The sequence below is a fragment of the Nipponia nippon genome, unplaced genomic scaffold, assembly GCF_047370975.1.
Source record: "Nipponia nippon isolate SJK-2023a ecotype South Korea unplaced genomic scaffold, ASM4737097v1 scaffold_4, whole genome shotgun sequence".
Taxonomy (NCBI): Eukaryota; Metazoa; Chordata; class Aves; order Pelecaniformes; family Threskiornithidae; genus Nipponia; species Nipponia nippon.
This window is the reverse complement of record NW_028262358.1, coordinates 44,826,577-44,854,550: the sequence shown is the minus strand read 5'-3', so window position 1 is coordinate 44,854,550 and position 27,974 is coordinate 44,826,577. Positions and strand designations below refer to the sequence as shown.

The 27,974-nt window shown below is 35.1% G+C and overlaps 1 protein-coding gene across 3 annotated transcripts in view; it reads right to left on the bottom strand.

Annotated features, from left to right (window-relative positions):
- SIPA1L2 (signal induced proliferation associated 1 like 2) overlaps positions 1-27,974 on the bottom strand; it is a 246,090-nt gene that overhangs the window by 44,287 nt on the left and 173,829 nt on the right. For 2 of the 3 annotated variants that reach the window (XM_087776142.1, XM_087776143.1), the window contains exons 7-11: positions 27,662-27,836; positions 21,826-21,929; positions 15,165-15,322; positions 13,051-13,627; positions 7,255-7,529 (exon numbers count right to left, since the gene is read on the bottom strand). In XM_087776142.1, the coding sequence (XP_087632268.1) occupies positions 7,255-7,529; positions 13,051-13,627; positions 15,165-15,322; positions 21,826-21,929; positions 27,662-27,836 (1,289 nt within the window). Of the gene's footprint in view, positions 1-7,254; positions 7,530-13,050; positions 13,628-15,164; positions 15,323-19,033; positions 19,112-21,825; positions 21,930-27,661; positions 27,837-27,974 lie in introns of all 3 variants that reach the window. The other variant, XM_087776144.1, reaches the window with a different exon arrangement.

Below are 27,974 nucleotides of genomic sequence, written 5' to 3'. Positions count from 1 at the left end.
TTGGCAAGAAGGAAAAATCACTGGGAAAAATAGATAAATGGGAAAGATTTTTGTGACATTAAAGAGAAAGCCTTCAAAACATACCATAAGATCGTAAGATGAAGAAGAGCTGGAAAACCAACAGCTGGGAAGTAAAAGTTATATTACGCCCCAACTTAAGAAACGGAAATGACAAGTAACACAGAGGACAAATGAAGTAGAGGGAACAGTACCAAATGGAGATCTAAGTGTTTGAGCTCTGAAAGAACTGCGTTCAGAATGAATCCTGATTTTGAAGTAGTCTTTAAGATACTGGAGAGAAGATTAGGAATAAGACCACACATGAGGAGATACAGGAAAACACAAATGATCCTCATCAAAGAATACCAAGTCAAGTATGTTTCCCAGAAAGTGGTTACGCAGGCTCCATCCCTGAAGGTTTTGAATCCTTGACTGGATAAAGCCCTGAATAACCTGGCTTGACCTCACAGCTGGCTCTGTTTTTAGCAGGAGGTTGAACCAGATAATCCCCTGCAGTCCTTTCCAATCTGAATTATCCTATGATTCCATGAACCCAAAAGGTTTTCAACAAGGTAAAGACCAAATCACCTGCAATTTCTGCAGAGATGTTGCTCATTCCAACCCAGGCATAACAAAAATGGATCCTAAAAAATGTTTTATATAATAGTAGGTATATATACCCCAAGTTATTTACAATGAAAAACTTCTTTGCTGACCCAGAATTGAGTGGGCAATATATTAAGCTTCAAAATGCCAAAAAACATGTGTTTTTTTTCAATCATGTTGAACAATAGGGGGCGGGGGAAAGAGTCTGGAATTCCTATTTATGTCTCTCCATAGAGACAATCAGAGTTTTGCCTGGCATTTTTGTGTTTTTCTCCTTGACTGTAACAACCGTACACATAATAAACTTTGGCAATTAACTCCTGCTATGAGTTCATTCCTAACTAAATGTAAGAAAAACTCAAAAGACTTTTTACTTGACTGAGAAATAAGATAAGCATCAGAGAATTGTTTTCAACTTTGTACCTTTTTAGTTTACAGTTCTTTTGTTAGACTGTTTCTGGGTGGAGACCATATATTACATACATTGCCTAGGTTCTCCTTTGTTTTGATGCAAATCAAAATAGAAAAAGATGCTTGTACAATAAAGTTTCATCTTCCCAAGGATTATAGTAACGCTGCATATTTAGCATTACTCTCTTAAGTATAATGAATTTAAGGAAAGATATTAAAATGCAAATTGTATATACTGGCAAAGGCCAAGTTTACACATCCTTTTATTTGAAAACTATATTGGGAAGAATAAAGCTCAAAAGAATTTATAAAAAGTGACAGAAAACAATTTTTTATTTTTTTAAACAATAAAAAAGTATTTTTCTTTTATGCAGAAGAAAACCATGATGTTTTTGTTATTTAGAGACGAGACAAAGCACATGGCACGTGACATATTAAAGATGGGGAAGAGGGGAGCCTATACCTTATGCCTAAGCTCTGTTGTTTGCTGGTGCTGCCACCCTTCCAAAGGCAGAAGGATTGGCAGAGACTTCACAGTGAGGGGGAGAGCCAAAAGGTCTTACTGTGACATTGACCTTCTATTAGGACTTGCACTTAAAATGTAACAGCCTAGGCTAAAATCTCTGGTACTAATCAGAGTTCTGACAGAGTTTGTTTTTGCCAAGAGTCTCCATCAGGCTAAGTCACACTGCATGTGTCTCATTCCCTGAATCTAATAATGTTGTAAGAAGTACAGTAATTCTGACGGTGAAGAAAGTTAAGCATTTATTTCTCGTTGGGTACAGAGGATTAACTTTTGCAAGTGATATGGCTTCCAACTAATATCATGATATTTTCTTAGTGCTCGTTCTTTCAGTTACCTCTAATAACCATCATAATCTAGAGTTTTCAGGTATTTGCAGCCTTCTTACGTTAGTAGCAGGGGTGGCAACATCCAAATTCTACTTTTATAACCAAAAGTTCAGTTTCAGGTTTTTCTGCTTTAACCTGCCTCAAGTGTTGTTAGTCTGTCAGTATCCTGCCAGGAATTCTAGATCTGACTTCTTTCTGGCTGAGAAGGCTTAATTAAAAAAAAAAAAAACAAATTAAATAATCTTATGAACTATCCCACCAGCTTATGGCAAACACCCTTGGGAGAAGATTTGAACTCCTCCACACAGTAAACCCTTCCACTTTCTAAAAACATTTTTCCAAACATTCTATACTCTGCTGGTTATCTGTTACTTAAAAAAAGCCCTAGAAACACAATTGTCTAATAAGGTCACAACCATTTAAGAGAAACAAGCATGAAGACTGGAAAATACAGAAAGTCATTACACCTATTTTATTTGTAAGAAAGAGTTTGCAAAGTTCAAGAGAATAAAACAACCTCAACAGAAATGCAGTAGTACTTAATAATGGCCCACAGGCAGTTTCAGTCATAGTTACTAAAATATTTCCATTTTCAAAATTACCTACAACAGCGGGAAAAGAGTCTATTACTTGTTCAGACCAACAGGTGGGAACTACCGCTGCTACATCTCTTACAGTGGTTGTACGTGAGCTTCTGTTTCTCGCCCATCCCTGGAAATTAATTTGTTTAAAGTTTTGTTCATTTTCTAAACTTTCTAGAAATTGTTTCTTAAGCAGTTTCTTTTTATATGTATAATGGTAGCTGAACTAAGAGAGACATATAAGTTTCAGTGTAGTGAGCAAGATTCTAGAAGAATCTACAGTTTAAAAGGGATTTAGAAGTACTTGAATTCCTTGATTGGATTTGACTGATTAAAGATATAGCGTCCTTGAGCATTACTGTGACACCACCAGTGAAAGCAAATTAGAATGAACATCATTATTCTCCTGTTAAAATGTGTATAATTCCAGCACTGCACTGCAGTACTAGGTAATATTGACAACAGAAGAACAAATCAACAATTCTGAAGGGAGAGACATAGCATAGAAACAAATATGACACAAGGATACTTATTCAGATCTGAATACACTGACCAGCATGTTTGCTCTAATACTGCTTTGTAATTTAAAGAATTTATGTTTCAAATAGCAATTTCTTCTTTCTATCTAAATATCAGCCTGGTGCCATGCAAATAATTATGATTTCTCAATTTGTGCATGATTATTTAATTGCTGGAGCAAACTGAAAACAGCAGGAGCTTTGTCTCAAGTTCATTAATTTACAGGATAGTAAATGAAAGGCCTTATTCCATGATTGCTTTTGCATATACTGCTATCAAGACTATAGGCAGAAGGTTCTACATTAAATAATGGAACACATTTATTGGGCAGAATTTTCCTCTGTAATTTCCTAATCACTCTGTAACATTCCTTTGTAAGCACCTTCAACATTCCAAATAATTTATTTTCATGCAGAAATAAATTAATACAAGACAGTTTGCAGAAAAAAAAATTTCATTGTTAATAGTTCATTGCTAATATTCTCAGTGTATGAACACTTACACTTTGTTGGTTTTCTTTTAAAATATAAAGGGCTGACGAACTGAGGATGATTTGTGGGTAAGTGAACAGAGAAAAAAAAAATCAAGAACTTGATTAAGGACCTCCACTTCAGCTGATATTTTTCCAAGGGACTGGGACTGCTTTGGAAACACCCTTGCACACTTGAAACTCATTTTCATTTGAAGGGTATAATTCCCAAGACAAACCATGGCACTCACATCCAATCTGTGTAAACTCACTTCAGAATTTGATCCCAGCAAGGAATCAGTGCTGATAAGCAACCTAAAGAGAAAGTCCTCATTGCTTCATATTCCTAAAACCCAGCAGACAGAGCTAAGCAGAAACTACTCTTTCAAGCAGTGGAAATCAGCTGATTATCTCAGTAAATGAAAAACAGGCATTAATAAAATGATACATGGGGATTTTTCATGAAACTATGAATTATTTTTTTTGCTAAAATTATATTTATATTCTTGCAAATGTATGTAGATTTTTAATGCAACTGATTCTTGTAGAAACAAAGACGAATGTATTTTTATATCTATGCACTGTGGATAAAAACTTAGTGGCTGAACTTGAAACCCCAGATTATGGCATTTAAAGTAAAATTTTTTTTAAACTCCCAATATCTATCCTAAGAAATAAGGCTGAAATATAGAGGAAAAAAACCCTAACTGTCAGAAGATCATATGCTCTGTAGGATGAGTCAAACTTTCAAGGTACTTATTTCAGCCTCCAAATCTACTGTTCTACATATGTCAGATAGACTGAAGTATCATTTCTTAGAAGAAAATCTCTAAAAGCAGCTGTGAACTACAGCAATAATTATCGGAGCATACATGTGACTCTTTCTCCTGGTTTTGAACCATCATTCTTCTAGACATGTGCAGCATGTGGGTCAAGGATTAATGGACCCCAACTTTAAAGGAAATATCTGTGTGTTTGTTTTGAGTGTTATTTGATAATTATTAGTGCTACTTGACAGTAAAAGAGTTCTCTCCTGATGAACTGGCACACCTGCCTTAACTGTTGCTTACAGATGCGTGTTGGAAATCACTCAGAGACTCTATTCTATCCTATATAGCCACGCATGGATTCTCCAAGGACAGTGACATTTCTTGTCAAATGAAGGTGAAATGGATTCTAGTTCCCCAGATACTCCTGTTTTACATCCAAAACTACTGCCTCTAAATTTCTAGGTAAACCTGATACTAGAGTACAAAAGAGATATGAACATACTGGAGGAAGTCCAGCAAAAGGCTACAAAAATGATTAAGGGATCAGAGCATCTGAACACAAGGAGAGGCTGAGAGCACTGGGACTGTTCAACCTGGGAAAGAGAAGGCTCAGAGGGACCTTATCAATGTGTATAAATACCTCATGGGATGATGGGGAGAAAAGATGACGGAGTAAGACTCTGAATTCAGAGTTGTACCCAGTGAAAGCACAGGAGGCAAGGTGCACAAACTGAAATGCAGGAAATTCCATTTAAGTAAAAGCATTTGTTACTGTAAGGATGATCGAACACTGGAATCGAAGCTGTGGAGGCTCCATCCTTGGGGATATTCAAAACCCAGTGAACATGTCCCTGAGCAATCTGCTCTAGGTGACCTTGCTTTGAGCAATGGGGTTGGACTCAACAATCTTCAGAGGTCCCTTCCAACCTCAACTATTCTCTATGATTCTGCAAGATAAGACGTTGAAGATGGCTAAGACAAGCAATTGAGTAGGAGTCAGGGAGATGGATTTGCAGAAGTTTTAACTAGTAAGTAGTTTTGATAGACTATCTTCTTTCTCCAGACCTCTGGTAATTTATGCCTTTTTGCCTCCTCCTCATTCCCCTGCTCATTAATATATTTTACAAAAAATGTCATAGGTCATGTTTATCAACTGCAATTCTGTCTTGTCACCTAGTATCTATATTGCTTTCTGTCAGCTCTGTTTAGATTACAAACATTGAGAAAAGGCAAGCTCAAAACTCTCTGGATATTGGATCCCTTTCAAGCTGGGCAATCAAAGTCACTAATCATATTTTGGGGATATAACGGGGACAATTAGGAGCTTTCTGTTTCAGTGAGAAGTTGGTATTTGAGAGAAAGAGGCATTAGTGAAGATTTTTATACTAGAGGGATGAGGCTGAAAAGAACTTTAACATAAATGCTTTGGTGTTTTTCATATTTTAGAATAGAAACATAGTTTAAAAAAAATTTAGTTTTCCTTAGTAATTAGTCACACAGTTTTAAAAATATAAAAAATTTATAAACGAGGACAACTTCTGCAGATTCTTTCCAGTTTGGTGGCACTCAGTTAAAACTCCTTCTACACATAGACTGAGTGCCATATATCACACTGATTTGGGATTTTAACATTTTATTCCTAAAGACGTATCAAAGAAGATATAAACAATTCATACAGTATGTATTTTTCCACCAGGGCATATAAAATACATGTTTTTACCTTCAATATAATAGGATCAGCTCATTAGGCTCATATGCTGTAAACAGCTTGGAAATGTATACCAAACAAGTCAGTGAAAATTCATACCCAGAAGCAGATGGTGAGAATAGCAAAGCTAAGCAAAGAGAGGCTTAATTGCAAATTCTATCCAACTAAGCAAAACGGTGGTATTCTACATTCACAGGCATTTTCTTCAGAAAGGAACCCAACACATCGACATGCAGGTTGAGGCAGGGGAGGGCACTTCTGTGTCATTCATCAGGCCAATGACTACTTGGAGAATTGCCACCTATTAAACAGTATTCGTGTACAGTTGGCACCAACTTCATAGTGCTGCATGCTACGTAAAATTTTATGGCTTGTTGTCTTGCCAAAAGCAACACATCTAATGTTTTTTCTGTTAAATTAAAAATCAACAAGAGATTTAAAGTTGGCCTTCTACAATAAGACAAGTAATTCAATTTACTCTGGTGCAGTTCTCATTTAGAATGAGCCAAATTAACAGTAGCTAGACAAGGTACGTGAGAAATAAAGTCACATTACCATAAAGTTTTAATTTTTCCCTACTTCTTCTCTACCTCATAATATTAAAAAATGGAGAGAAGAGCAAAAGTCTTTTTGTCACCAAAAAAGGAACACTGAGGAAAGAAAATTGCATTTCATCCTCGAAAACAATGGTACAGTCACTATAATAATGTTTATTACAGTCTTGTCCTGAGTGTGTGAGCTTTTATTTCATGTTGCAGCAAGATTTCTTTGCTTTAACTGATGATTTCATTGATGTAATTCACTATTTAATATGACTAAATTAGATATCTGTAGAAAGTGAGGAGGACTCTAAGCTGTTGTACCATATATGTCCAGAAGCCAGTATTTCACTACTTTTGTTAAAATTTCAACATAAGAAAAAATAAAACCAAATCTTTTTCAATGGTCAGGAGTCAGAGAAATGTCAAAGACAGACAAAGTACAGTTTTCAGAGGACTCCCAATTTTCAAATTTAATATTAAAATATAAGATTGTCCTGTGGAACACAAGAAGTCACATCAGCTTTCATAACAGTTCAGTCATGATGCACTAAAGTTTACTTCTTACTCTTTCAAAGCCATATAAAAGTAAATTTCCCATTAAATTTCTTACAGGATGCCATTTTAGCTTCTATTACAAGCCAATAGGTGTTTTGGGGAAAAGATTGCTTTAAGAGCCTCAATAATATTACCACCAAACATGAGAGACAATATCCATGTCCTGAGCCATTGCTTAACCAGTAGCAGAGAAAAAACCCAAACAGATACAAATGTCACACTGAGAACTGTTGCTCGTTACCTTCTAGGTGCTCCATCCTCGTGTGGTTGAATAATCACCACTTTTACTGTCACCGATGTACGTAAAAGGTCAATCATTTGTTCATGAGTTAAAGTTGCCACAGCCACTTTACAGATCTCAACAAGGCGGCTCCCTTGCCGTAGGCCTGCCTTCCATGCAAAACCAAAGGGCTCCACATCTGCCACTATTCCTTCAAAGTTCACATGGAATCCAAGTTGGCCCAACCCGTTCCTCCGAAGGGTCATTTCCGTGGTTTCACATCCTCTGGTCACTATCTAAAGAAGTATCAGATTGTTACGCTACTGTCAGGACACTCACTTCTTTGGACACACCAACAGATATGTTTTCAAACACTATAAAGCCATGTATGGCTTGACATTAAATATCTTTAATACGCTAACAATTATTTTAACATTTGTGGTTGAATGAAGGTTTCTGCATAAAAAAAAATGAACAAAACATTTCACAATGCTAAAAATCTTACATCCCCAGAGCAAGCTGCTGACCCGTGTCAAGTTCCTTCCCCCTTGCCCAACATTAACACAATACCATTTATATTTTATTGAAAACTTAACAGCTGCTTGAGTTTCAAAACACAAAGCAAGCAAACTGCTGTCCTGCCAGTTACTTCATTCTTGTTGGCTGACTGACTGCAGGTGTGCAGGCATTTTTTCTTCAGTCCTAGACAGTATTAAACTTGAGATATAACATGAGGCAAATTGAGTGAAATGCTTCAGTTCTAGCAGCTTTTCTTCCTCGAGAACATAGCAATGAAGATAATTTTGATTTATTTTGCCTTGTAGTCAGATTCCTAACTACCACTATCTCCAGAGGTGGACATCACTCAAATGGGATAAGAGTTTTCATGTCACTGGGAGATTCAGAAACAAAAAAATTACTTTCTTCATATTCAATGAAAAGTAATTCTGTCATCATTATACAGAGTGGCCAAAATCCTTCAAATTCAGTCTCTGCTTAGCAGGCTCATTTCTATATACTACATAACAAGTCCTCAACAGTTTTGCCCAGTAAAAAATAATCATACAATAGTGTGTATGATGCGATACTGCACCAGACTGAGAAGACCAAAATCTAGTCCACATTACAAGGTAAGTTTGTGAGTTACCCTAACATTCCCTTCTGTCAGCATCACAAAACCAGTATGTATTTTAGCTCCATTAGTACAATTAGAACAAAAGTTTAACCACTGTGAAACAACATTATCAAAAATTTTTGTTCATAATGCATATCATTCAAAGATCTCACAGTGCTTTATAACACTCCAGCAAGTCTTATATCTTGCTCCAAATATCTGCCCTTTAAAGACGCATATGTTACAATACAGATCAAGGGATCTTCCCAAGGTCACGCTGCATTAAGAGCAGTTCCACAGTGCACCTTGTTTCACAAAGGTGTTCACACTGTTTATGGTTGCTTTTAGCGTACATTACAAAGATGCACACATTAGTCAACTTAAGGCATCTAATTTAAGGTGCTTAAGTTAGGACGTTAGTGTCCTGTATAGTCAGTAGTATAGGACAGGTCTTTGCAGAGGTTGCTTTATAGCTTGAGCTTAATTCAGGAGGCTATTTTGGAAGAGTCATTCTCCCCCTCCATTGACTACTTGAGCCAGAATCTGGGCAGCCTAGCTCACTAGTTTATTGTGTGCTTCCCACAGAAGCATGACCCAGCCTCATTCAGGGCTGCATTGTGAGGGAGTGGGACCGTGTGGCTAGTGAGATGTTGGCACTGTGACTGGCTAAAGCTGGCACAAAACCACTCCTTTCAGTACCCAAGTCAGATGCAGTTGACTAGGTGCAGTTTCATGGGAGGTTTAAACTGATCTAAGACCCTGTTACCACTATGCTGTCCCTTGTATGGCATTAGCACTTGTGCAGCCATGCAGACAGATCAGAGACATGATACAGCTGAAAAACAGGGTGCTTTTAAAAATAGTGTTCCAAAGGGGTGGCAGGCAGGGAATGGAGGGGACCGTCGCCTTCACTGGCAACTAATATGAAAATAGGTCTCCATCATCGACAAAGGATCTTAACGCATAGCAAATACTATGCTGTAAGTCATGTTTGTAGCTTCCTTTTTACACTTCCTGCTTAGACATTTCTTTTGTCCAAGCCTGTTACAGAGTCAGGGATGAGAGGCGCAACTTCTACTCCCTTCTCAAGCCAACGGCTGACTGGAAAAACTTTGGAATATTTATGTAACTTACGCCTGCAACTTGGTCAGTGACTGAAAGTCACGGTTTTCGTACCTTAGTAAGTTTTAAAGCCTTATTGCCTTTATAGAATATTTCTATATGGGTATCTGTCACTCAGCAGAAAAAATAGAACTTGCACACATGAGAACAAAGTGCCACAAAACCATGAGTTATTCTAAGTTTGCTGATCTGAGGGAGCTCGTCTGTGCTCATACGTCTAACCTGCGATAAACTCAAGGTAATGAAATACAGGTAGCTCTCATTCATTAAAGGCTGATCTTCACTGAGCTGTGAAACATTGGAACAAGATCTTGCAAGGATCTGATATTCTGAGAATCATTGCCTGGCAAATTTAGGCTACTTAAACTGTAGCACTTTGACTTCATAAACCTTCCAGTTATTTCTGAAGATGTAGGCTTCAAAGTTAAAATGTGAAAGTCATTCTTGAGATGTCCAAAGTGTACTCTGGACGTTTTGCTACAAAATCACATTCTGGGGCTTCCTATCAAAAAAAGAAGCTACTTCCTTTGTCATTATTCAGCTCTGAGTTTTTGGTATCTTTTAGAAGCTTTCCATTTTAAACAGAAATTTCTGTTGTGTTTATAACTGTGCATATAGTATTAGAGCTATATGGCATGCTTGAAAGCACTAAGCTTTAACTCTTTTATTTTCCAGCTCTGAGGTTCATTTTCAGTCATGACTAGTTTTCAACAAGGCTTTCATAATTTATGAACTAGATAAGTGAAAATGAAATTTTCTGCTCTTTATTAGTTTCCCTACACTTGTCACAAGTTTCTAAAATATATACAATATTTAGTCATGTAGTGAAAAGAATATGCTATTAGAGTCAGGAGCCCAGATGAGGGATGGAATTTTATCCTTATGAAACTACACAATATTCTTTGGGGGGGGCAGACACCTCTTTATGTCACGATTATAGAATACTGCAGAATGAATGCACCAGCCAAAGTATATGGATCTCCCCAACTCAGAGCACTCAAAAGCTCTTCTTCAAGTTAGTTAAATATTCAAAGGTTAAAAGAGAAGGAAGATAAACATTCTTGCCAAAGATTCATCTGTTCCCAATGGAACGGATTCCAGGAGATCAAGTCCTCCACAAGTGTATCGCCTAAAAGGTGACACTGCATGTTACATAGTAATGCCACATGAAACAGTGCTGCTCCACTTCAAAACGGGTCATTCTGCTTACTTGGTGGCCATTTCACTGAACGTGTGGCTGTGTGTGAACTAAGAGCTAGCTTCTCTGAATGCACTTAATACAGACGAAATTAAAAGGCAAAAATCCTCTAAGTCCCATGAAGAAGGGTGAAGACGTTTTTTAGTATACAGGCTTCTAAGGAAATTTTGTCTACTCAGATTCTTGTCTAAAGATCCATTCAGGGTTTTAGTTTAATCTTGTATCACTCTGCCATTCTCTATTAACCTAAAGCTCAGAACCACTGCTTTTTCTGCCTTCAAACACAGCCCGCCACGTTAATCTACAGTTTGCTTTTGCTGCTCTTTCTACTTTATATCACTAGATATTCTCCCCCACAAATACAGATCTAACTCTAGACTAACAAATCCCAGCTCTTTTTTAGTCCTGAACTGATTGTTTTGGTTCAAACCAAAAATCACAGTCTCAGCTTTTCACATCTTTGCATTATCTGGATATTCAGATAGGTTTCCTATTCATCTGCATGATTTAAACCCAGGCAATAAAATGTAGTTATTTCTTTGACAATCTCATTTAGTTAACTGCAACATTTTACTCACTGGTTTTAAGAAATGCTTTTACTAGTGATAGAAAAGGGTTAATAATCCAGTCACTGAAGTTTGATATTACGTTACAGTTTGAGCTTTCATCTTTAGCATCTGCTAGCACATGTGGTTGTTGATCTTAGGCGCGTTCCGAGTTACTGAAAAGGTTTTTAAAGGATGAAGTGTGGAATCAGAGTTTTAAATACTTTTTAGTGGTTGTAACGGTCACCTCTGAGCATCTATACCAAAATGTATATAAGGACTGCTTAGAAAGAATTCAACATCATAAACCAACTAGGGAATAACATTAATATGCAGCTTTCAAAAGAGAGGAAGAAGCAGGGAAAAAGGAGAAAAATATGAGGTAAGAAACGGGGATGAAAAAAGTTTTAAAACAAGTAATGACAGCTAATTCTTTTAAGTAATGTAAAAGTTGGATAGGTGGCCATGAAAGAGAGAAGGTGGCCAGAGTTCATTGGAACAGATAGTTGAAGCTAATATTTGGGTTAACTTGGCAGTAACTGATGCTAAATTTTTGAGGCTTAAAGCCTATTTGTCATCATTTAACCCAAAATCTGACTATAAAAAAAGAGGAAGTATTCAAGTAAATATAGATAACCATTTCATTTTGTGTTTTTAATTACTGAATTTTAAAGATCTATCTCCAGCAACTGGGATATTTCCATGTTTTGTAAAACAGAAGTAAAAAACAGCAAAAGAAATTGTCATCACTGATGACAGCACAAGTCTTCACTAGAACTTCGAATTTTGTTTTCCATCTGTGTTAAGCAATTTATATTATTCATTTAGCAATACTTACTAGGAGTGAACTACACGTACACTATTTTTCAGAAGGGAAATACCTGTCTAAGGAAAGTGAAACTGAAGACCTCAATGAAAAGGATAGTATAACAGTGGCAAGAAGAGTTTAAAGACATTCATCTATTGAAAGATTAATTGTACTTTGGAAGAAAAAGGTTATTATTTAGAGCATGATATTGAGCAATGCTAAATGTGACTGCAGAACTACAGAGGCCCTAAAACTTCAGCTGCAATCCAGCTGTTCCAGCGTGAAAATGTTAAGCATAATGATTTCTTTTCAGTACCGGGTTTTCTAATATAAACAAAACTGAGACCATCTAGATCACTTAAATTATGACCAAAGGGTGAAATGTAACCACATGAAGCAGTTGCATCAGCACTTTTACCTTGGAACTCCTGTCAGTTTGTTTATACTGACTGAAATAGTTACAGGACAGTTGTGCTAACAGGGTCATCAAACATCTGAAAAACTTTATCCAGTCAGCTGTAAAAACTGGCATTAATTGGTCTAGTTGTCTTTACTGCCTGCAGTTGCTCAGTATAGAGGAACAAATCAGCACAATCACTTATACAATTTTTTCTGCTAATACTCACATGGGTTATTATAAAAAGTCCCAGGGAGTCTATTTTACACATTAAGATTTTGAATATTTTTAAATTAAGGTATATTTTCTACCTTCAAAGGTGTGATTTGAGAACAGGATACAGCAAGAGAAGATAAAAGCTTAGCCTTTCAATCCTGATTTCAACTCTGAAACCATCCATGGCCTTGGGCCAATCTATCAGATTATTGGTATCAGATTCCTCATCCCTGAAAATAGGTTGATAACCCTTATCTCATATGCTGTTGTGAAGACTATTGTTTGTAATTCTCTCTGAAGACTGAAAACATTCCTGAAGTATAAACATAGGACATTTTTAATTATATCTCAAAGGAGATGTAGACGAGTAACTCTTCATAAAAAAATTTAGAATTCCAGTTTAGAAACTGTACTTACTTCAAGTCTTTGAACAATTTCTCTGATGTCTTCAGTACAATTATCTGCTGCAGACAGAAGAATACATTCTCCTCTTTCATAGAATATTTTGATGCTCATTAATCCAGACGTCCATCCAATAACATCTCTGCAGGAGCAGTTAAACACAACATTTTTTGATTCCTTTTCAATCAACATGATAAACTCATTGGAGATTCCAAGGAGACATTCAATGTCAGCAGACTGGCCAAAATCTCGTGCAATCACATTCCACATAATTGCTCCAACACTAAATAGATGTGCATCTTTCCTTGGTTTCACTTTTTCCTTTTTTTTCGCCCCTAAAGTAATAAAGCTAAACTTTGCTGAAGTATCCACTGTAGCTGTGGTAACAAAATTTTCTGCCAGATCTTTCAAGTATTCTTGACGTGTCCTTGTGGCCATGGCTCGAAATTTTTCCGACTTATGTGCCGCATTTTCAGCATTAATAACTTTGGCTAAAAGGAAGTCCCTAAAGACTGCTGATTTGGGGAAAGTTACTCCTTTGGGAATGGGTGGACCAAACGGAGGTACATCTTTTGATCGTGAAACACCAACACTGGAAATAGAAAGGAAAAAAATACAATGGTTAATTCCTAAAAAAAAAAAAGATCAGATGATAAGCAGAACTGTGATCTGTGCAGCCCATTTACACAGTTGCGTTTAGCTTTGACATGTGAATTTTCAGACATTTTAGACACATCAAAGAAAACTGATTGGGTTGTCTGTTTTAAAATGGCTTTTTTCTTTTAAATATATAAAAGACATTATGGATGTATCTTACTAACAAAAAATATCAAGGATGACTTCTTAGGGCATCACTGTCTCCTTTCTTTAATGGAATAAATACAAAAATGCTTTGTGAGATATAAATGAGAGAAGTGTTTTTAAGAATTATTTTTTTATGTAAGTCTGACTATCATTTTCAGCTGTCAGTTGCACGATCTTATAACTAAGAAATACATAAATAGAAATAGAATTGATTTTAATCCTCAGACTTTGCTACAATGAAGTGTGAAGACAAAGAAAAAATATCGGTGTCAAATATGTCTATAATTGCAGCATTCTGCACCTGTTTAGGTTGCCTACTCTATGTTTCAAAATACCTGCAATTCTTGATATGGACAGTTCACAGCAAGATGTAAAAGAAATAGGAATATTTTCTCATCGATGCAATTATACCTACAATTGATATCTACATAATGTATTTCAACTGAAAGGATTTCAAAATACTGTGCAAACTATGTACAACTACTACTAGTTTGACTGAAATGCAGTCACATTTGGGATGACAGACAGACATCGTTTGGTAATAAGAAAAATGTAACTTATGAAATGTCATGTATTATTAAACACAAAAGAGCTACTGAAACAAAATGAAGTTCTAAAAGATAGCTTAAGTTCTAAACGACAGCTAAAAGACAGTAATATGACCCGATCTCATGAGGTACTTTAATTTCATCCTAAACAATGAATAAATAACATTTATACCTGCTAAATCTCCACCATTATGCTTCAAGTCCTTATTATTATTTGGACAATTCCCAATCAGTTCAGAACTATGCTTCCACCCCAGTTACCTTGCTAGAATTCATGATGCAGTAACTTAAATGTGAGAGTTAAGATCATCTGAAATTTGAGATGTTTTTATATGCCCCAAAAGTTCTCATTCATGTGCTTAAAGGCCATGACTCATCCCAGTGTCATATTGTCATACTCAGGGATTTATACAGGTTTAACAGCCTTCTAAAATACTTTATTTTAAATCACTTTCTTTGGAAAAGGAAACGTGCAATACAAATTCTAAATTAATTTCTATTGCTATGTCTGCAAGTCTTATTTTCACTAATTTGTTAACACTTTGCGCCCATAAATCAGCAACACAGAGTTCTGCATACACCCATTTAAGTCTACAAACTGTGTCCCGTAACTCTAGATGTATGCAAGGGAGACATTGGGGTTTCAAACTCACAGAAAATGTAGCAGAAATTTTAAAATTGTATACATAATATTTCTAGGAAATACAAAACTGTTAGAAGAGGCAGTTCCATTGTAGTCTTAATAACAAACTTAAAGAGTTATAAGGCTCTACTCACCTATAGCACACATTTTCAGTGCAAGGATTATGCACTTTGACTATGACAAATACATGTTGAAAGTGGGAACGAATATTTTTTGGAGTAAAAGGAAGTGCTCCTGGCTCTTGGAAGACAATGGTAACTATGTCATTTCCTATATGCCTTTTCCTTAGCAGCTAGACAAGAAACATGCATTGAAAAATTAGTTATAAAAAAAATAATCACAATTTCTTCATTTTAGCAAAAAAAAAAACCCAAACCAAAATAAATGAAGCTTAATTTTTCAGAAATAACTGTTAATTAATCATATCCTGGATAGCTACAGATAAAGGATATCAGTCTGAACTGCAAAAAGATAGGGAAAGGAAATTGGGCTAAGTTCACAAAAATACTAGTGAGTTCTCTTGCATCCCCACACTAGTTCTGCATAGTTTCTGCTCATTTCTGTTTTATTCGATGATAAAAATATATTTCTCTTACTTTAGTGTATCACTTTAGTAATAAAAAATGTTATATCACTTGACATTTCTCACTATCCAGAGAACTGTACATCAGTTCCCTCTTTACAGTGTAATATTTGCTTCTATATGAAAAATAGGGTATTTCTTGTCTTTCTCAATGACCTTCCTTTTCCATGTTGCATTTTTATTAAACATTGTCCTTAAAAAAAAAAAAGGATCATAATATTAAAATAGATTATCATGAATACTCATCACAAATTTTAACAACTGCATACTTGAGGAACAGAGGTGACACAGAATACTCATAGAGAAACACTAGCTATTAGACACCCATTAATTAAAAACTTATTCTTGTAATTGGTAGCTTTTATCCTCAAAATATATTTAAGGAATAATTTAAAGTTCTAAAGCATTGTTACAGGCTAAAACTTAATAAAAACTACAAAACATATGCAGCAATAAGGGACCACTTCTCTCTCTCCCAAAAAAACCCCCAACAAAACAACACAGTAAAATGATGTTCGCTTTCCTCACAGAAGTATATTGTACCTCTCAATTTATTTTTACATTTTTTCTTAAATAACTTTGCTTATAAAACATCCATATATATTACCAGATGGAAAAAAGTAGTCTAGCATGTGCTACATTTTAAAGACCTTGCATTGCCAACTAATAGCATACAGACGCTTAAAGCTTTACCTTAGTTCATGTGTAACTAAAAAGGATACAAGAATAAATTTATTTGAAAACTTTATAACAAAACAAGTAAAAATTTCTCTATCGAGCTGATTTTACAGAACATAATCTTTCTAATAAAAGAGTATTTGCTTGTATTTTCTCAGTTAAAAGTTAGTATTTCAGCTACCAACAAAAAAAGCAAAGTTGCACATGCTGAAGCTTAAGACGCATAAGTATGTTTCACTGTATCTCCTAAAATGACACAAAGGATGGTATTCTAAAGGTAGTAAGAAGGGCCAAAGCTACAATTTTAAAGCACTCAGTACATCTATATTATTTTAAACACAATCAAAATCTCAAATGCAGATTAAAGAAATAAGACTTCTGATGAAACTTTAAAACAGATACAAGAATAGAAAATAGTATTTGGTATAAGTGACGTGGCTCAGTCAAGTTTTCAGGTTTTTAAGACTAAAATCAAAATAACTGGCTATTTGAGCAATTTAAGATATACATCCTGTTGCGTACAAATTACAGAAGTAGTACATTACATGGAACTGATCACAGAACTAAGTGTGTCAGGTATACTTTAATTTGCTGAGCTAGTCAACCATACAATTAGATCGTAGTAGTGAAGCACAAGTTCATGTTTAGAGGTTATTATTATCTCACAGGTTGGAATTTACACCGCAGTTAAATTTGTAAGAAACCTTCCAATTATGAGGTACACGGTGATTCACTTCTGCCTTTGTTATATAACTAACTGCCCAATTACTCTTTCTTGCTATAGTGGTTCATGCCTATGCCTATACGTTTCCACAGAGCAAAATTACAAAACTTAGAAAGCGACATCCTGTTTAAAGTTTTATTTATTTCTCAAGACAGTCACTGTTTTCAAGAATATTTCCTGCTTTTGTAGACCTCTTTAGGAAGTTCTGCTTGCCATTATAGGTTGCTTAAGCAAGAATAGCAGTCACTTAAGAGGTAAGTCTTAGAAATGTTTGAAATTTTACTAGCAAAAATAGTCTTTTCAAAATTACGGCAGTTCCCATATCCTCTCCCTAAACTATTTTTCAAGAGCTTAAACCTCTAAGAGGCACAAAAATAGGAAACAGGAAGTCAGATCATAATTTTTAAGAACCTTACCAAGCTTGCAGAGATCTTAGTGACTTCTTCAACATTTTAAAATAAAATCAGTGTAACACTGTTATAAATAACTGTCATGCATAAGTGGTCAGTGAACTTCAACACAATGCAAAGGCAAAGCAGTCGTGGCTGTGCACAGAGTATCATAATGCAAAGAACTTCGAAAGGGGAGAGAAGTAAACTGGGGTGATCTGGAAGATGGAAAGAAGTGCTCTGGACAGGATAAAGGAATAGGAAAAGAATAAAGTATTGAATGGAGAAGAGGAGGGAACACATACTTCCCTGGGAAGATAAGGATAGCATACTGAAAATGAAAAAGGAATTGAAGGAAACCGGAACTAAGGAAAAAAAATTTATAAGAAACCCTTTTCTAGTTTCCATTCCATAACCTAGATTTTCCTCCCCACTTTTACCTCCTAGGTTTTTTTCAGGTTCTCAGTTTCCCCTTCCTCTCCCATTTTGAGGTCTGCTCAGGTTTGAGTTTTTTGGGGGTTGTTGTATTATTAATTTTTTTTTAATCTGCCTTTCTAACATACTCTAAAGAGTCTCATGCCAATGCAGAGCATAACAGGAACTCTCAACACAGTGCACAGATTACAGAGGATTACTTACAGTAAGAAGACATCAAACACACTTTGACATCATTCTAGTATCAATCTAAATTGGCGTGGTAGAATTTGAAAATGAACCCAATCAAGTACGATAGGCAGCCAAAAGGAAATCAGTGAAGTTTTATGTAAGACCACAAGACACGTAAAGGGGAGTCCGGTAAGGAAAATATGTTAGAAAAGCAGAATCCATTAGATTAAAATTATTTATACCAAATAATAGTTACTATATTAATTTTGAGATTTTAACTACTCAATTCTTAATTTTCAGATATGCATCTCTGAAGAGAAGTACTGTCTTAAAACTTAGCATATTTACAAGTTATGCCTAGCCACAAAAGTCTACCCACTTCGGTGGAATTTTAATTGCCTAGTCAAACTGTGAAACAACAAGGAATTCTTGTTGAAATAGCAGTGAAATATATTCTTCATTCAAGTAAATGATGAAATGTTCAGAGTCAAGTAAGAAAATCTTCAAACTTATTTTAGTACATTTCTAAAATAAGTGGTTTCGAAAGTCTTCTTTTCAATTTGTGTTCTTAACCAGTACCAAAACCAGAAATAAATGGCAAATGATATTTAATCAGATCTGGTTAAACTGAGTTTGGTATAACCACATCTTGTTATGCCATCCGTTTTAACAGTAGCTTAAATTCAACAAGTTTATTTCAGTATTGCATATCTGTTTCATTTTTAAGTTTTCATTAAACCAGGTGAAAACTGATTATTTGAACTGATTTGGGTTAATCATGTCTGGCTATGTGTACACAAGCAGACTGCAAATGTGCAAATGGGAAACTTGCAAGGGAATGATTTGGAACGGGACATCACAAAGGTGAAGTTTAAAGGGGAAAGCCTTGAACTATGATTTGAAGAAAAGGCCAGTAAAGGAAAAGGAACTGGCCACACCAGGGCTGGTAGTCTTTTCTGTCCTAGGGAAGGAGCAGCTGACTTGGAAGTTCCCAGCCTATGTTGCAGCCAAAGTAAAAATTACCTTGCTCTTTGGATCTCCTGCTGGCTCTAAAACTAGAGGGATGTCCTGATCAGGGACCAAGCAGGGCGTAGTTATGTCCTGGAAGAAGCAACAAACAATTCTGGTGTGGCCTATTTTTGGCTCACAGGTATTTGGAATATAAGCAATGCTCAGTGCTTGCTCATTGAAGGTCGTAGTCCTAGATGATGAAGAGTGACTCAATACCTTGTCCAGTCATTACCAAACAAGGGACATAAGGATAGGATGCAATAACCTCATCACCCGTACACACACAATATGCTAGGAAAAAATAACTATTGAACGGGGGTCTTCATTGCTAACATAACCTAAAATGAAAATGCCCATGGTCCCTAACTCCCTCTTACTTGGGTATGTAGAGTTAGTGAGCCAAACCCTGAAGAGACAAACAACATTCATATTTCACAGCACCTGTAAGTCTCTCTCTCTATCTTGAGTACAACTGATGCAACTGCATCTGTGGTCTTCAGCACTAAAATGTCTCAAGGAAAAAGACCTAATCGAATTTTGTCCCAGCTTGTGAGAAATGATACTATTGATACATTTCACGCTTCAGTATGTATTTTGGAACTAAACAGTAATAGAAGAAAATTAAACAATGATTATAGATCCCTTTTGCACATTAAGGCTGGCTAAATTCTGGTCATTTGGGTGCACTTGTCACATTTCATTAACACGGTGTCCATGCTGTGCAAATACTGCTAGATCCCAGCACCTAAAAAAAATAATGTGGTAGGTCTTCAGATAGGCATACTACTTCAACTTGGAAAACTGCCACATTATTTTTATCCCAAGAAAGCCATGAATAATAACATGGTGCTTCTACTAAATACTGAACCTGTTAAAGTGACAATGATGAGAGCTTACTAAAACACTGTGGAAATGAGTGCTTGTTGCTGGGGAAAACCATGGAGTTGAAATTGGACGATTTTGCTGTACACAAGATTTGGCACCTGACTAAAAAGACAGACACATAAGGAAATTATGAGAATGAAAGGAAGGCACATGAAGACATGAAAGGGCAGTAATAGGGAGTGGCTGAGCAACACAGCAGTGAAGCTGACAAACAGCAAACAATTATGAAAATTAGTGGATCGTGGCAAGAGGATATCCTGTTTGCAAACAAGGGAAAGTCATGAAAGACAACAACAGAAGTAATAAACTCCAAGTAAGGACATATTTACTGTCAGTGCCTGTGATTAACTATGAAAATATTACTTTTTTCCTTTTAAGGCAAGCTCATTCAGTGTAATATATCTTCTTAATAGTGTACGCTTTTCCCTATTTACATGTGCTTTTCAGTCAAAGATTGTTATGACTGATTACAGACAGAATAACTCCTACTGTGTTTACTAAATTAATCCTGTATTGTAATAAGGTGTAAATGAAAGTTTAGAGAAGTGGAACAATCTCAGATCAGTGACAATGATCCAAAACTTTGATTACTAGCTATTGGCACAGCTGAGCATGTGATACAGCTGAACATTCTGTCTCCTGAAAGCCACACATTTTAAGATCTGAGTCATCTAAACATTCATATTATTCATATGGTGAAGAGTTTCTGTCTTTTGATTCCTAATTTAGTTTCTTTAAACTACATCTAAATCCTAAGTGTAATGGAGTAAAATTTGCAGTTGTCTTAACTGTTCAGTTGAAACAGTTCTTCAAACAGTTCAGAACATTATGCTATATTCTTCCATTTTGATTTTCATTTATCCTTTCTCAAGAATTTTAATCTTTTTCTTTTATCTTTTTCTTGTTGCCTTGCCACATCTCTCTTTCTTCCCACAAGACGCATTGATAGGGTAGACATGAAAGATATAACTCGCATATGGTTTAACAATCAGTAACCATCTTTCGTATGCTGATCAAAAAGAAAGTGAGATAGCATCTTTATTTCATGACAACCCTCCAAAATGACTGAAGTCTTTATATCTTGCATGGCAATGAAAGAATATTCTAAAACTAACTAAATAAATCCAACACTTATTTCTGCAGACCTAGAAAAATGCAGAGTAGCAATGCAGAAAGTTACAAACTATCATCAGTCTGACCTATGAGCAATTCAACTGCCTTTTTTTTTTTTTTTAAGTGTTAATGTTGATATAGTATACCAAATGTGCTTGTACTTTTTAGTTCAGTTGCAAGAAATATCTGAGACAGGCAAGACAGAGTAACCTTACTGGTGCACCGCACACTTTGGATGCTGTGCTGTTTTTTAGCCATCCTTAATGCTTTAAAGATATTCTGAATTATTATATAAGCAAAGGGAATTCTCTAAAAATAAAATAAGTACACTGCAGTTTTCTGTCTTCACAAGCAGACACCTTCAAGATACAGTTATGCATTTATTACTAAGCTGACACACTCATGAACATTTCAAGATCTGTAATATAAGGATTAAGTGTAATCATTTTAAAAATCTTATTACATGCATATTTTAACCATAAGACTATTTTCAAGCTTCATTCCATTCAATGTTTCAAACATACATAAGATGTAAATCCAGTCCAAACTGAAAATAACTCATTCACAACAGCCAACAATTCCTTTTAATAATATCATGAAATGGGGGAGATGGGAGAAGTTCCTGAATTATATAGTATAAAAATCCTATGAGATTTCTAATGCCTTGTAATATTTCAAGAAAAAAAATACAATTGAGTCATACTTCATATAAAACAATTGAGTTTTAAATCAGTATTACTTTTAAAAAAACCCTCAATGTCAAACATTTCTAACGTAAGATTACGATGAAAAGTTAAAAAACATACCTGTTGCCTGTTACTGGGCATGTATGGAAGCATTGTTGATACATGAAACATTAACTCATAATCTTTATAGGTAGTATAGAGGGAGTGAGTTCCTGTTGAATCAGCTGAAAGTGAATTTAATTGCAAGAAGGTCAGTAAAATAGAACATTCATACTACTTTTTAGGACACCACTCTTTGCATGCTATGATTTAAATCTATTAATGCAATTTAAAAAATTTTTCAATAGAACAAAACCAGTTTGCATCAGATAAAGATCTACTCTTTAGTTTCATATTATGACATAGAAGGGTCCTGCAAAAAACGGCCCAAAGAGTTTGCTGTCTATGAGGCCTAAATGATCTAATTTTGAATATATTGGCGTTTCATGAAAAAAAGAACAAACACTTAGCGACCTGAGTTCAGTTTTATATTATATATACTTTCGTTATTGAAAACATTAATAAGGACAATTGACCAATCCCATACTTTACCAAAAATAAACTGATAATGCTACTTCAAATCTGACATTAAAACACCTCCTGAAGATCAGACATTTTTAAAACACAAAATATATACATAATACATTGTATTCAGACCTTTTAAAATTATTACAATACATTTCACTTATGATATCACTTAATGTTTTTGTTTCTTTTATTTAGGAAGTTTATTAATAGAGTTAGCATTTCAGAATGTTTACAGCAAATTAGATGAGTTTTACTCTGTAGTCATAAATTAATCCTTTTTATCCACCTTGTTTAATATGTCTGGATTATTTAAGTAAGTACAATTAACTTTAAAGCAGGAGGTTGGAAGCACCCTATTGAGTCAAGACAACTATCGATTTTTCTTCTCTTTTTCCATGTTCACTCATTTTTAATACAATTTTATATTATCTACACCAATAAACATTCTCCAGCACTCTCTTCCACACACTGTTGAAGCTTTGGGGGTTTGTTTTGTTTTAAATAGTAACTGTATTCCAAAAAGAAACTGATTGGCCATGTGAGTTCTCCAGTTAAAGGTATATAAACATACACTTAAGTGTAAAATTCAACAGTAACCATACTGTATCTGCAGCCCTAAATCTGAAAATATTTATGTGCATGTATAATTTTGAACACATTCATATTACAACTGGCTTCATCAGTTATGTTTGAACAATAATAAAATTAACTCATTTACTAATATTGATGTAATATAAATTACAGTTAAATAAGAAACTGGGAGCATAATTTCCACTGAAGTTTCTTACTTAAATGTTGCAAAAAAAAAAAAAAAAGCAAACATTATTGCACTCCTCTATTTTAAAATCTTTGTTGAAAATGTAATTCCATTGTAACCTTTCCATGGCATTTTAGAAAAACAGAGTTCTGAAAGACAGAAGGAGGAAAATTATGTTGTGAAATACAAATATCTGCCTAAACTACACAGATCTGAGTAACCCTACTCCCTGACCCCTCTTGCAATTAGATATTAAATAAGGTCAAATTATCTTGAACAGATATTGCACAAAACATTCCCTTTAAATGCTTATTACAGAAAGGCAGATTCCTTACCCTTAAATCAATGCTTTCCTAATACAACATCCTACTTAGTTGAACACTTTTGATTTAGCACCTTGACTTTGGAAATGAGTTGGCAAGTTTTTCTTCTGAAATTTAGTCCCTTACACTACGCAAGCCGAAATCTTCTAACTCAACAGATGCTTTACTGAACACCCACTAAGGCCCACTGTGATTAAATTTACATAGCCGTGGCTACCACAAACATTACTCTGCTGACAATTTTAGTGAAAAAAAATTATACCTGGGCTGACATTTTTGCACCTCATTCCTTTCCAAACATTAGTTTTATTTCACAAAACATGAGAAAAATTGGCTAAACTTTTTTTTCAGTTATGAAACATTCCTGCTTTTTTGCAGAAAAGCATCTTTTACCAAACGACAGTAAAACAGCACTATTTCTCTGTAGATATAAAATTGCAACATTTCCTCAATTTCTTTCACCTTCATTTCTCTCTTTGCAGGTATAAGGAAATTAATGCAAACATATCCATAATATAATTCATAATTAAAGTCTGAACATTACAAATGAGAATATTAATGTTCTAATAATAATATTTTAATTCCTCATTTCTAGTAGGTTGATATGTTTTAAAATGTATACTAGACAAGTTATATAGTGTTGAATTGGTAAAGTTTCCTATAATTTTCTTATTTCTTGATCTTGGGATTTAGAATTGCATGCCATTAAAAATGCACTAAAGAAGGGCAGAAAAGAGTTTGTCGTTAATATATTCCACGTTCTTCACATTTGCATGGGATCTGGCTTGGATGGAGTTAATTTTCTTCATAGCAGCCCATATGGTGCTGTGTTTTTCAGATGTGAACAAACCAGCATTGATAACACACCAATGTTTTAGCTATTGCTGAATAGTGCTTGCACAGCATCAGGGCTTTCTCTATTTCTCACACTGTCCCCCACCCCCGGGGAGTGTGCTAGGGGTGGCCAAGAGTTTGGGAGGGGATACAGCCAAGACAGCTGACTCAAATTGACCAAAGACATATTCCATACCATATAACGTCATGCTCTGCAGTAAAACTGGAGCAGGGGGGAATTTTTCCATGGTAGCTCTTGCTCAGAATCTGGCTGGGCATCAGTCTGCTGATGGGAGGTGGCAAGTCATTGCCTTTGCATCACTTGTTTTTGTGGGGGTTTTTTGTTGGTTGATTGTTGTGGTGGTGGGTTGGTTTTTTGGTGTGGGTTGCTGTTTTTTTGGTTGGTTTTTTGTTTGTTTGTTTTGGTTTTTTTTTCCCTGTGGGGTCATGTTTGTTTTTTTCCTTTCTTTCCTTCATTTATTGAACTGCCTTAATCTCAACACACAAGTTTTCCTTGCTTTTGCCCTTCTGATTTTCTCCCCCATCCTTTTGGGGGGTGAGTAAGCAAGCAAGTGCGTGGGGGCTTACCTCTCAGACAAATCAATCCACCACAATATTCTACATTCTATATTCCATAAGAAATGGACCAATTAATTACTTATCAAAATATTAAATAGACAACCAAATTAAAAAAAATGAACTTTTAAAAGAAAAAAGCCACAGCTAGTCAAACATTTGAGAATAGAAAAACTTAATAAATGTGAACCCTACAAAAACTGAGCAAGAAATATTACTGAAACCTTATGCCTACCAAAAACGTAGCTACTAGAGATGAAATTATTACACTGTTCTGAACCTGCAGGCAGTCAGATCAATGTATTACCCAACTATAAATATGAGATACAGTAACATGAGTTTTTTAATATAACGGCATAACATGAATAACACAAAAAAGATGATAATTAAAGCAGTATTTTAGACTTAATATAAAACTGAAGACTATATCTTTGTGAACTCTCTTAATTCCATTCTGTTTGTTGCAAACTATGAGAACATATTATGACAGGCCAATATTATTAATGGCACACAGCATTAGTAAAACATTAAAATTATGTTACTGAATTATATGTATATAATGCCAATCAGCAATGTACATTCATACTGAAGCACGGCAAATATAAACACTGAATTTGCTTGACAGACCAGCATATATTTTCATATGTAAAAATTACTAGGTGATATTTGGTTATGCTCTGATTGGGGGGAAAAAAAAAAAAAACAAAACCATAACACCCCTTACTCCTTTGAATTTTTCATCCTTATTTATCAATTCATCCCAGAAGTCTGACATCCATAGTGTGTTAATAAATATTTCTACATTAATTTGAAAAATGAGTTATTATTCTATACTGAAATAGCATGCAATAGTCTCTATCAAGCCTGAATTATTAAAGTGAAACAAGCATGGATTTAAGCAAAGAGGCAATAATGTTAATAAAAATAAATGTGGTGCTTATGCAGGTTGACAGGGCTACGGAATTGCAGTTTTCCCACCTTGTAAGTCATAAATTAGAATCTGTCATAGGATTCAGCTCACTTTTTTTTCACCATTTCCCACCACTACTAGAGATGGAGAATATGAAAGATTTCTTGAGTTGGAAAGCTGGTCTCCCTTCATTGCAAAAGCATGAAGTTTTATCACCAACTTCGCATATCTCATTCCCCACTGGAAACTGGCCTATGGACAGTTTATCTGCAATGGGTACCAACCACAATGTATACGCACTAGACATTTCCAAAAACTTCTAATATGAATCACTAAGTCTCTCTCCTAATGCTGTACAGGAGATGACAGTCCATCAGGGTACTACCAGTTTGATAACAAAAGAGAAATCCTTTTATGACTATGACACTGATCAGTGTTCAAATGTACCATTAAGAAAAAATAAAAATCCAGACGTATTCCAGTTAAATGAAGACTGATGTTAAAGTAGCAAAAACACACAAGAGATTCCTAAGAATCAGGTTAGATCATGTGGATAAGTGGCAGGAGGAACAGAGAAGAAAGTAAGAGGACTTAATGATTCCTAGATCTCTGTGACTATCTGAAAGGCAGAATATCCCTTGCAAGAAAAGAAGATCTTCCCTTAATTTCTTTTAAGTGCATCTTTCTAAGCTTCCTTCCTGGCAGCTTATCTAACAGTTCAAGGAACTTTCCTATTTGATTAAAAGAGTAAGTAGAATACACACACAAGTAGCAGGATTTAATAGTTTAAAAAGACGTACTTCGCTAACAAAAATAGTCCTTTTCTGTTATACACAGTCCATATACAGTATACATAAAAAAGTTCTATTTTCAGGATGTAATATGCAAACTACAGCAAAAATAAGGATACAAATCAAATCATACAATCATAGAATGCTTTGGGTTGGAAGGGACCTTTCAAGGCCATCTAGTCCAACGCCCTGCAACGGGCAGGGACATCTTCAACTAGATCAGGTTGCTCAGAGCCCCATCCAGCCTGACCTTGAATGTTTCCAGGGACGGGGCATCTACAACTTCTCTGGGCAACCTGTTCTAGTGTTTCACCACCCTCATTGTAAAAAATTTCTTCCTTATATCTGGTCTTTATACTTATAAAAATAGCTTGTTACAATAAAGAATAATAATGAATACCTAGATATCCTCAGATCACAGCTCATACTGATCAGTTGTCAAAATCCTGTTAAAACTACATTAAACTAAGAATGAGTTAAGTTCAATTTAAGCGCAGTGAAAAGCAGTGCTAATAAAGAAGTGTGTTAACATATCATTGACTTTTTTAACAGCAATACTCAAGCTCCTGTTTTTGCTACAAAACCCAACAAATTTGTACAATTAAATTATTATGCTATTGCACTTAGGGAAACTGAAAGACCTGAGGAAACGGCAGTAATAACACAATGGTTAGGTAGATGAATGTTTATCAGCTGCCAAATGATAACATGCTTACTGTGCATGTGTGAAAAACTAGAAAACTGAGAAAACTTGATTGCTCCTCAAATACAAACATCAGTATGTATGTTGATTAAAAAGAAGCACAAAAGTTTAGTTGAAATAAGGAAAATGGTCCCTTGTCATGACTCCATATTTTGAAATACATTTCTTTTGCCTTTTTAAGGGTAAGATGTTAAAGTATAGCTGTGAAATTCTGAAATATATAAAACATATCACTCACATAGTAGGATTTTAACTAAGTGCAAACAAATCCAATAAGTTGCTTTGATTTTCACTTCTACTAATGCTACAGAAAAAGTAAATAACCTTTCAGACAAGGTGTAATGCATGCTTTTATCATATGCTTTATCTTTCTTATTTATCGTATAATCTCACTAACCAAAACCCAAAGTCAAGAGAATGAAAAGACAAAACAGGATTTGCAGAAAATCAACTGGATAATTATAGTTTTTACCACAGGTTGGAAACATAACTTACTTTTATTATCTAGCTGAGCCCTGTATTTACTAAATCCTTTTAGCCGTACTCTCTGGCCCAGCAGATCAAGGAACTCTTCAAAAGCTGGTCCTGCCATCTCATTGTTATACATTTCTTCCTCTGTGCTTTGGCCTGCTTTGCAGTAAAGGATACCAATCTTATGTTGAAAACTCAGCTGAAATAAAAAAAAAAATAAAAGAAAGGAAAAATTACGGAAGGAAAGGAAAGTCAATACTAGAACAAATATTAACAATTAAAATATTAACACTGTTATAACCCCTGGCAGAAGTTATCCGAAAGTGAAAGTGTGTTC